At 34.3% G+C, this 10978-nt stretch overlaps 1 protein-coding gene across 1 annotated transcript; it reads right to left on the bottom strand.

Moving 5' to 3' along the window:
• Positions 1–1968: 1968 nt before the first annotated feature.
• LOC107724941 (probable asparagine--tRNA ligase, mitochondrial) lies at positions 1969–8587 on the bottom strand. Its single transcript, XM_016534037.1, has 14 exons — positions 8448–8587; positions 7657–7816; positions 7413–7553; positions 6600–6680; positions 6370–6473; positions 5606–5738; positions 5361–5459; positions 5202–5239; positions 4891–4957; positions 4087–4224; positions 3751–3848; positions 2801–2827; positions 2396–2515; positions 1969–2298 (listed from the first exon to the last, which is right to left on the bottom strand). Exons 1-14 carry the CDS (start codon positions 8585–8587, stop codon positions 2232–2234), a joined length of 1413 nt encoding a protein of 470 aa, XP_016389523.1. The 3' UTR covers positions 1969–2231.
• Between the last annotated feature and the right edge of the window lie 2391 nt (positions 8588–10978).

Here is a 10978-nt window from a genome sequence, read left to right as displayed (position 1 = left end):
CTTTTTAAGTGGAATTGATATTTAAAATCTGTCGCATTTGTCTGCTTTACTTAACTAGGGTAACTACTCTTGTTCTAAAGGCTTATTAGGCCTACCTTCTTTTTTTGAAACAAACACACACAAAAAAATGTCTTATGATAATTTTGAACAAATGAATTCATTTTGAATTAATTAATTAATATTCTGGAGCTCTTTACATGAACAAGTCACTTCATTATTCACACCTAAATATAGATATCTATACGGGAACCTTCCTGTCCCATACGGTTGTAAAACTTTTTAGCTTCTCTTCTAATAAACTCAAAATTCAAGAGCAAATCACAATTATACTTTGCACTTTATTAATAGGTGAACATCTTAAGTGAACGATTAGTAATTGTCGCCACGAAAGAAGTATTTTTATTTTATTTATTTATTAATCTTGACCAGTTATTGACTACTAGCTAACGTCTTGTGCTGGTATTCTCCTCTTTAGATCAAAAGTCTCTACAGCTCATCTCCAGATCTGTAGAGGTTATTGATTAAACCGATTTGAATCGTCACATATTTGAATCGATTTTCAACCGGCTCGCAGTTAATCGTTACATCCCTACATTCTACATCATAAAATATTTCTTTCTTCCAGCCTGATCATGCCAAGACCCTTCCCAAAGACGTCGCCCTGACAATCCTGGCCAATGACGGCCCAGTGATGGACATTATTAAGCTGCTGGACTGGCAGGACCAGCAGAACTACTACGTCATGGTCGTCCAGCGTTTCTCCCACTGCATGGATGTTTTTTGCTTTGTGGAACGCAATGGAGGCAGCATTGACGAGAAGTTAGCGCGGCTCATCATGTGGGGGCAACGCTAGCCGCTAGTGCATGTTGTCGCCATGGAGTGTACCATGGCGACATCAAATTGGAGAACCTGCTCATAAACTTGGAGAACCTCGAAGTCAAACTAATTGACTTTGGATGCGGCTGTCTCCTGACGGAATCTGCCTACACAAGATTCTATGGTGTGTATTATCTCTACAAACTCTGAATCAGTTAACTCATCAGTTAACTCAGTTAACTGAATCAGTTAACTGAATCAGTTAACTCAATACTCAATGCTAAGGAGACATGCGGTGGTAATGACTAACATGTGAGACAAACTCTTTCCTCCAGGCACAGTTATGTACTGCCCTCCCGAGTACATACTGAAGGGCGAGTTCCATGGAAAGCCAGTGACAGTCTGGTCTCTGGGGATCCTCTTGTGCAGAATGCTGTGTGGATACTTTCCAGATAGTTTCGACTTCTACAGGACCAACATGAACACCTGGTCCAAACCTGGCTTGACAGAAGGTGAGTTCTTCTCCACAAGTACAATTCTAATACAAAGCTTCATAGGCGAAGGCCATATGGAAAATGCAGGAATGTATCCTGTTTTTCAGACCTGAAGATCTTTCAGCTTAGAATAACGATAAGAGCGGATGTAGTTTACGGTAATAATCGTCTCTCCCATCTTTCTGCACAGAATGCTGCCATTTGATCTGCTCCCTTCTGCAGCAAAAGCCAGAGCGTCGGCTTGATCTGGACAGGACTGTTCACCACGACTGGTTTTAGGTACTAAGAAAATAATTAAGGTGTATTTTGAAAATGTCACGTGTTCTAATAATGAATTTAACATTAAGCTCATTTCTGTGTTTTGTTCTAGGTGTAAGACCAGTCACGGCCACTCGGTTCATCTTTTTTGTCTGCCAGGCAAATTTATGTACTTTTGTAAATAATTTAATAATTAATTACTTCGTCTGAACGACCGCAGAGCTTCCAGCAAGAGCCTTCACAGAGATCTACTGTTTAGTCAAAAAAAGTTGCCATATGTGTTAAAAGTGCACTTGCTCAGCTAAAACTTCTAGATTTTACATTTTATATTCACAGAATGAAACAGCGGACATACTTTTTGCAGACAAAAAGTAATGAAATTAAAAAACAACTGTTCTGCATCACAAGATCAAAGAGAATGGTTTTATTTTGATGATGTTAAATGTGATTGATGATATTGGTCACAAATCAAAAAATCAAAACAAATGACTACTTTTTGTTTTCTTTTCTTTTTTTCTCAGGTAGGCTGTTAACTAATATCTGCTCCTATCTATGACAGAGAAGATGAATACGTTTCATGAAAATGCAAAACCTGTTTCTAGAACTTCCTCAATATTGCTCATTTTGTATGTTTTCCTAATCAAACACACCTGATTCAGATCATCAGCTCAGTAAAGACTCAAATGTGCAATGTTGGGTGGCTCCAGGAACAGGTTTTGTGAACCACTGTCTAACGGTATCGGCAAAAGTAAAAAAATAAAGCACATTCAATTGTTTTTTTTTGTCATTTTAGAACACTGTTTCAAAGCAGGCAGGAGTGTGAGAACCTTGCAAATGGAATCGCATCTTTAATATTGTGGAGTCCCAGAATGCACTGCAGGTACCTCTCAAAGCCCATCCCAAACCCACCATGGGGGACTGAGCCAAACTCTCTCAGCTGCAGATACCTGTCAATCACAAAGATGCGCTCTAAGGGTATGTACAGACGACAACAATGTAATAAAAACAGAAGTTTTTCATGTACAGACGACTGACCCCTGTGCGAACATGTAATATGCATGCACATGACGTCACTGTTTTCACAAATGCATGTTTTTGTAGTTTACAGAGACGATAATGGTATTGTTTTCAAAAGTTTGTGTTTTCAGGCCCCCAAAACATGTCGTGTAAATGCCCCTTAAGTCTGGAATAAAAATGCGGATGGGCTGCAAAAGTTGTTTTTAGAAACCTACCATGCATATGTGTCCTCCAAACCAGCCCTGTGAAAAGAGGGAAAACATGCAGGAGATGCAAGTGATTAGTACTTATTAATACATCTGTGAACATGTAATACGTTTGGAAAGCATTCCATTCCATTTTTGGTGCCGTATTTGTGTACAGAATTTTGATAATGAAAAGAACACGTTCACATTCTAACATACAGAATATACATTGTAGCCTAAAAATACTAAAATAAGCTTCTTTTTTTTCTCATTACAAATCAGTGCGAATAAAAAGGAACTTTTAGCACTTCATGTTTTATTTACACCAGGGGTGTCCAAACTCGGTCCTGGAGGGCCACTGTCCTGCAGAGTTTAGCTCCAACTTGCCTGGAAGTTCCTAGTATGCCTAGTAAGACCTTGAATAACTGCTTCAGGTGTGTTTAATTGGGGTTGGAGCTAAACTCTGCAGGACACTGGCCCTCCAGGACCGAGTCTGGAGACCCCTGATTTATACTGTGAAAGTTTGGTGTCAGTTTTTTTTTTTTTTTCAAGGAATCTTGCAAAAAATGCATCACAGTTTCCACAAAAATATTAAGCAGCATAACTGTTTTCAATATTGATAATAATAAGAAATTATTATTTTTTGTTTGTTTTGTTTTCGAACACCAAATCAACATATTAACATTATTTCTGAAGGATCATGTGACACTGAAGACTGTAGTAATATATATATATATATATATACGTATATATATATATATACACACATACATACATATATATATTTTAAAGAGTTATTTTTATTTATTTACTGTTTTACAACATTTTTTATTAAATAAATGCAGTCTTGGTGAGCTTAAGAGACTTTCAAAACTTTCCTGACGACAAACGTTTGAACGGAAGTTTACCCATGTCTTAAGTAATTGCAGCATATATTATTTTTATTACTACGTGAAAAGGAACTCTTTTCTAATTCTTACCGTGCTAGTCGTTGACTCAGAAGTTCTAGTCTCTCCTCTCTCAGGGATCCACCACAAAGCTCCCCCACTCCAGGCACCAAGAGGTCTACAGCAGCTGCCTGTCCAAAAAAATCATCAGGAATGACTAAATGTGAAAAGAATTAGGCCTCACTGACATGCTTAATTCAAAAAGACATGCCATGACATCTTTACCACATTTGATCATTTACTCAAGGCTTTAAACATAATATAAACATATTTCACACTGATTGATGAAATGACTGATGAAAAATCCTTAAGTGGAACTCATGGCAGGACCACATGTAGAAAAGACTGATAGTAAGAGCTCATTCTTACAGTGTGGTTGGGCTGGTCCTGGTTGTCTCGGGCATAGAAAGGCTTTAACTCGTAGGGATAGTTAATGACAAACACTGGGACATTTCCACAATGTTTCACTAGGAACTTCTCATGTTCTGTCTGAAGATCACAGCCCCACTAATGTAAAGCATATGTCAAAGAAAGTGAGAACAGATCATATTAAAAAAAGATATTCTCAAACTAAAATATACACTGACTACCATTAAAAAGTTTGGGTCAGTAAGGTTTTTAATGTTAATGCAGCATTGATGACTCTCTTGTGCTCATCCAGGCTGTTTTTTTTAAAAACAAAAATACAGTAAAGCCAGTAATATGTTGAAATATTATTACAATAAAAAATAACTGTTTTTTATTTTTATATATTTCAAAATGTAGTTTATTCCTGTGATGGCAAAGCTGAATTTCCAACATCATTACTCCAGTCTTCAGTGTCACATGATCCTTCACAAATCTGCTCAAGAAACATTTCTTACTTTTATCAAGGTTGAAAACATTTTGTGCTGCTTAATATTTTATGCAAACTGTGATATGTTTGTTTCAGGATTCTTTGATAAAAAGTTCAAATGAACAACATTTATTTGAAATAAATTTTGTAACATTGTCTTTACAGTCACTTTTGAGCAATTTAACGCATCCTTGCTGGATAAAAGTAGTAATTTCTTACTGACACCAAACTTCTGAATGCTAGTGGACATCATTGTTATTTAATGTGCATTTCTTAAAGTATCTCTTATATTATGAATAGTAACTATTTAAAACAAACATATGCTGTACTTTACTTGCCTCAGTACTGAATGTAAAGTTCTGTGAACTGCTCTTTAGAATGTCTATGGCCTCAGTGTAAGAAATGCTGTAGAAAACAAATATAACTCAATTTAAAAGCGTGCAATACAAATGCAAGGTTTAAAGAGAGATGAGATACTAAAAAATTCAAATTAAGTAATTATAAGATTGATACTGTTTGAGAGAATTATTACTTATAGTGTCTTTCTAAGTAGTGTCTTTCTCAAGCTCAAGGCCTTTTTTAAAGGGGTCATATGATGTTGCTAAAAAGAAAAGAAGTAAAAAAACTTCAACTGAAATATAATACTTACACATTAAATTGTCTTTTCAACATGAGATCCACTTGATCCTGGGAATGTTCAAATAAGATAAACATGATCAGTGTATTACATGCATTATAGCGGAGAAACTCTCAATGCTCTTATAAGGCACTTATAAAGCATAAAGAGCAACAGCATTGTGTGTCATACCCTGTGTCCTGGTGCAATGTATTTGTGAAATAACTCTACATCCTCTGCACAACAGGACAGCACATGCTCTGTGGCAGCCTTGAATAAATCCTCCATTACCTGGAGAATGAGAAACAAGCTTTAAAATGAAAATGATGCATTATGATATGTACACACTTTCAAATCCACCTTAAAACCATCATCTGTTGCTTGATAGAGTCTTCAGTGCATGTAATTCACTGAGTGGGAAGGAATGAGTTTTGCACCTTCATAAGGTCGTCGAGTGACTCAGTGAAGGCAATCTCTGCCTCTACCATGTAAAACTCTGCCAAGTGTCTCCTGCTTTGAGAGTTCTCCGCTCTGAACGTGGGGCCGAATGTGTACACTGCTGAAAAAGCCCTACAACAGACAACAGCCGATGCTGAGCAATCACAAAACAGTTTAGCATTCAACTTCAGCTAATGAATACTCAGCTCGTTATACATTTTGTAATGTCTAATCTAGTGGATCTCAAACCCTTGACCAACACAATAAATATAAAGGATATTTCCTCTGGTATTTCTGCTGTAATTATGACAGTGCTGTTTTAAAACTTTTTAAACAGACACTGGGAGCATTGTTATGATAAATCATAAACTGATTTATAAATTATTGATAAATTGGTAAATTAACAACACGATCCATTTGACTCTATAAGCTTCGAGAATCTGATTCTGAATGTTTTTTAATAAATAATAAATAATAGTTATTGCGGGGAAAATCAATGATTTCAGGTAATCTTGATTTTCTGTGTTTTTAGCATTATAATTAAGTTTTAATGAATTTTTAATTTTTAAAATTTCTATTCAACTGTTTCCTCTGCCACAATAAAGTAATGCTTTTCAAATTACTTTCATTTGGGGGCTTTTCTCAGCAAATATTGCTATTCAATTGTGTTATATAACAAATAAACTTCCTTATAAATTCACAGCCCAAATAATAAAATAGAGCTAAGATCAAGAACATGACTAGTTGTGTCTAAACTCTTTACCCTGCCATCACCTCCAGGTGCAGTTGTCCTGACACTGTTAGGTAAGCCGGCACAGAGAAGAAATGTGGGTTTGGATCGTCTGAGTCATTTTTATGACCTGCAGGCTTCAGAGAGCACAAGGAAGAACCAAAAGTATCCATGTACCAATTTTGAAATAATATCATTTTGCTTGTTGCTATAGCTCACAATTCACCCTTCAACTAAGAAATACATACTAAATCTGACCGTACCTCAACATGGAAGAGTTCTCCAGCTCCCTCACAGTCATTTGAGGTGATTACTGGTGTGTGTATCTGCACATAACCGTTATCCTGTAACAACAATTAACACATTCACTCAAAAGGAAATACAAGCCATGTGAGAATTTTTTGTTTCATAATTATAATTTGTTATTAATTTGCACATTATGCAAATTATACAGGTAATATAAGAATTAAAGAATGAAAATACATTTAAAATATTTTTTTTTACTACTATTCAAAAGTTTTGGGCCAGTAAGGTTTTTTATAAATAAACAAATTTATAATATTACAAACTGTATAAAAAAATATATAAATATATAACATTTATAAATACATTTATATTTTTTTTATATAAATTTTGTAAAATGTATAAATACATTCAGTTAATTATTAAATTACATTAATTATTTCAAATAAATGCTGTTGTTTTGAACTTTCTATTCAACAAAGAATCCTGAAAAAATGCATCATGGTTTCCACAAAAATAATAGGCAGCAGAACTGTTTTAACATTGATAAGAATTGTTTCTTTAGCAGCAAATCAGCATATTAGAATGATTTCTGAAGGATTCATGTGGCAATGAAGACTGGAGTAATGATGCTCTCCTTTACAGGAATAAGCTACATATTAAAATAAAAAACAGTTATTTTTAAATTGCATAAATATTTCACAATACTGTTCTTACTTTATTTTTGATCAAATAAATGCAGCCTTGGTGAGCATAAGAGATTTCTTTCAAAAACATTAAATCTTACTGATGCCAAACTTTTGAACAGTAATGTGTAAATTATAACTTTTCACCCTGAAGAATGACTGGATAGCAGTTGTAGCCTCACTGCGTATCCTGAGCAAAGAGCTGAAGGCATTTGTTCGGCATCTGAGGTGAGGAAACTGCCTGACATACTCCAGAGAATGACGCTCCTTGATCTTGAAAGGAAAGTCCTAGAGCAGACATACTCTGTCAATATATTAAGTCAGACTTTTTTTTATAAATCACTTTTCATCTATTTTCTCTGACCGATTCATTTTTAAAGTAAAGACTCACCACAGGATTGCATTCTCCATCCACTTCAATATGCTGAGCACGTAACTCCACATTCTGTCTCTTACTCGGGCTCTTCTCTAAGGTGCCTGCCAAGTGTCTCCTGCTTTGAGAGTTCTCCGCTCTGAACGTGGGGCCGAATGTGTACACTGCTGAAAAAGCCCTACAACAGACAACAGCCGATGCTGAGCAATCACAAAACAGTTTAGCATTCAACTTCAGCTAATGAATACTCAGCTCGTTATACATTTTGTAATGTCTAATCTAGTGGATCTCAAACCCTTGACCAACACAATAAATATAAAGGATATTTCCTCTGGTATTTCTGCTGTAATTATGACAGTGCTGTTTTAAAACTTTTTAAACAGACACTGGGAGCATTGTTATGATAAATCATAAACTGATTTATAAATTATTGATAAATTGGTAAATTAACAACACGATCCATTTGACTCTATAAGCTTCGAGAATCTGATTCTGAATGTTTTTTAATAAATAATAAATAATAGTTATTGCGGGGAAAATCAATGATTTCAGGTAATCTTGATTTTCTGTGTTTTTAGCATTATAATTAAGTTTTAATGAATTTTTAATTTTTAAAATTTCTATTCAACTGTTTCCTCTGCCACAATAAAGTAATGCTTTTCAAATTACTTTCATTTGGGGGCTTTTCTCAGCAAATATTGCTATTCAATTGTGTTATATAACAAATAAACTTCCTTATAAATTCACAGCCCAAATAATAAAATAGAGCTAAGATCAAGAACATGACTAGTTGTGTCTAAACTCTTTACCCTGCCATCACCTCCAGGTGCAGTTGTCCTGACACTGTTAGGTAAGCCGGCACAGAGAAGAAATGTGGGTTTGGATCGTCTGAGTCATTTTTATGACCTGCAGGCTTCAGAGAGCACAAGGAAGAACCAAAAGTATCCATGTACCAATTTTGAAATAATATCATTTTGCTTGTTGCTATAGCTCACAATTCACCCTTCAACTAAGAAATACATACTAAATCTGACCGTACCTCAACATGGAAGAGTTCTCCAGCTCCCTCACAGTCATTTGAGGTGATTACTGGTGTGTGTATCTGCACATAACCGTTATCCTGTAACAACAATTAACACATTCACTCAAAAGGAAATACAAGCCATGTGAGAATTTTTTGTTTCATAATTATAATTTGTTATTAATTTGCACATTATGCAAATTATACAGGTAATATAAGAATTAAAGAATGAAAATACATTTAAAATATTTTTTTTTACTACTATTCAAAAGTTTTGGGCCAGTAAGGTTTTTTATAAATAAACAAATTTATAATATTACAAACTGTATAAAAAAATATATAAATATATAACATTTATAAATACATTTATATTTTTTTTATATAAATTTTGTAAAATGTATAAATACATTCAGTTAATTATTAAATTACATTAATTATTTCAAATAAATGCTGTTGTTTTGAACTTTCTATTCAACAAAGAATCCTGAAAAAATGCATCATGGTTTCCACAAAAATAATAGGCAGCAGAACTGTTTTAACATTGATAAGAATTGTTTCTTTAGCAGCAAATCAGCATATTAGAATGATTTCTGAAGGATTCATGTGGCAATGAAAACTGGAGTAATGATGCTCTCCTTTACAGGAATAAGCTACATATTAAAATAAAAAACAGTTATTTTTAAATTGCATAAATATTTCACAATACTGTTCTTACTTTATTTTTGATCAAATAAATGCAGCCTTGGTGAGCATAAGAGATTTCTTTCAAAAACATTAAATCTTACTGATGCCAAACTTTTGAACAGTAATGTGTAAATTATAACTTTTCACCCTGAATAATGACTGGATAGCAGTTGTAGCCTCACTGCGTATCCTGAGCAAAGAGCTGAAGGCATTTGTTCGGCATCTGAGGTGAGGAAACTGCCTGACATACTCCAGAGAATGACGCTCCTTGATCTTGAAAGGAAAGTCCTAGAGCAGACATACTCTGTCAATATATTAAGTCAGACTTTTTTTTATAAATCACTTTTCATCTATTTTCTCTGACCGATTCATTTTTAAAGTAAAGACTCACCACAGGATTGCATTCGCCAACCACTTTAATATGCTGAGCATGTAACTCCACATTTTGTCTCTTATTTATGCTCTTCTCTAAGGTGCCAGTGATGTCAACAGCACAGCCAAATGTGAGGTCTCTTGACAAGAAGGGAGGATACATCAAAACTATACATCTACAGAGGCCCTAAAGAGTATTTAAACAAATAAAAACAACATTTTCTTTCTTTGATTTTTAGTGGATGCATGAAATCAGTTCCCTCAGATTCACACAAGTGCACTTGTTTACTGTAAATTGGAACAAAAAAATTAACTTAAATGATTTTAGCAAATGGCTGCAATATAACAAAGAGTGAAAAATTTAAGGGGGTCTGAATACTTTCCGTACCCACTGTATATATATATATATATATTAAAATCACAATAAATGTCACTGGGTTAGTTATTTTGTTATCTAATACAATGACATTCATTCATTTTTGTGTGGCTGTAAGTGGAGTGACTGTATATATCAAGATTTACATGGCATTTGAAATAGTAATTCATATTCATTCAAGCTCAAAGACAGTGTTCAATACGCAAATGCAGAGAATAGCACCTGGTATTCAAGTGTGTGCTGGCAACAACCTGTAGAGGTTTCAATGAACTTCCATCATTCACATGCAAGAAGAGGTTGTCTTTCTGTGGCCTGACGGATCGAACCCATCCCTGCAGGAACAGCAAATATGGTAATGTAATGATCACGGATTTTGATTTTGAACTCGTTTTTTATTTTATTTCAATTTTAGGTATTTCAGCATCACGTTGAACTAAATAAAAAGGAGAAATACTAGGCTAGTCTAACTAAATTAAAATTTTTAAGTTACAATTTTTTTTTATGATTTTAGGTAAGTATAACTACCCTGGTGTATACATAAATTACCAACAGTGCTGGGTAGATTATTTGCAAATAGTAGTCCATTACTGATTCTAAATTACACTACAAAAATTGTAGTTAGTAACGTAATCCACTGCATTAAACATTTTAGGTTAAATAATTAGACTACGTTTTGATTACTTTAAGATTACATTTGACCTAACTCATTTATCACATTGATTTAAATATTCTTGTACCATATTGATATAAACATAACATTAAGGGTGTATTCACACCAGGAAAGTCCACTAGTTCACTTGCTTTGGTCCGGACCAAATAATTTTTTTTTTTTGGTGTGGTTCGCTTTCACACTGCCCTTTTTTTGCAAGTGAACCAGAAATTGTAAA

This window comes from Sinocyclocheilus rhinocerous, unplaced genomic scaffold (assembly GCF_001515625.1).
Source record: "Sinocyclocheilus rhinocerous isolate Xijiao unplaced genomic scaffold, SAMN03320098_v1.1 scaffold996, whole genome shotgun sequence".
Lineage (NCBI taxonomy): Eukaryota > Metazoa > Chordata > Actinopteri > Cypriniformes > Cyprinidae > Sinocyclocheilus > Sinocyclocheilus rhinocerous.
Note: the sequence above shows the minus strand (reverse complement) of the source record. Positions and strands in the feature narration are given on the sequence as shown.

Coding starts and splice junctions, on each gene's coding strand:
- LOC107724941 (XM_016534037.1), bottom strand. CDS start 8,587: ATGGATACTTTTGGTTCTTCCTTGTGCTCTCTGAAGCCTGCAGGTCAT. Junction 7,554..7,656: donor ATGGAGAATGCAATCCTGTG/GTGAGTCTTTAC, acceptor TGTCTGCTCTAG/GACTTTCCTTTCAAGATCAA. Junction 6,474..6,599: donor GAGAACTCTTCCATGTTGAG/GTACGGTCAGAT, acceptor TGCTCTCTGAAG/CCTGCAGGTCATAAAAATGA.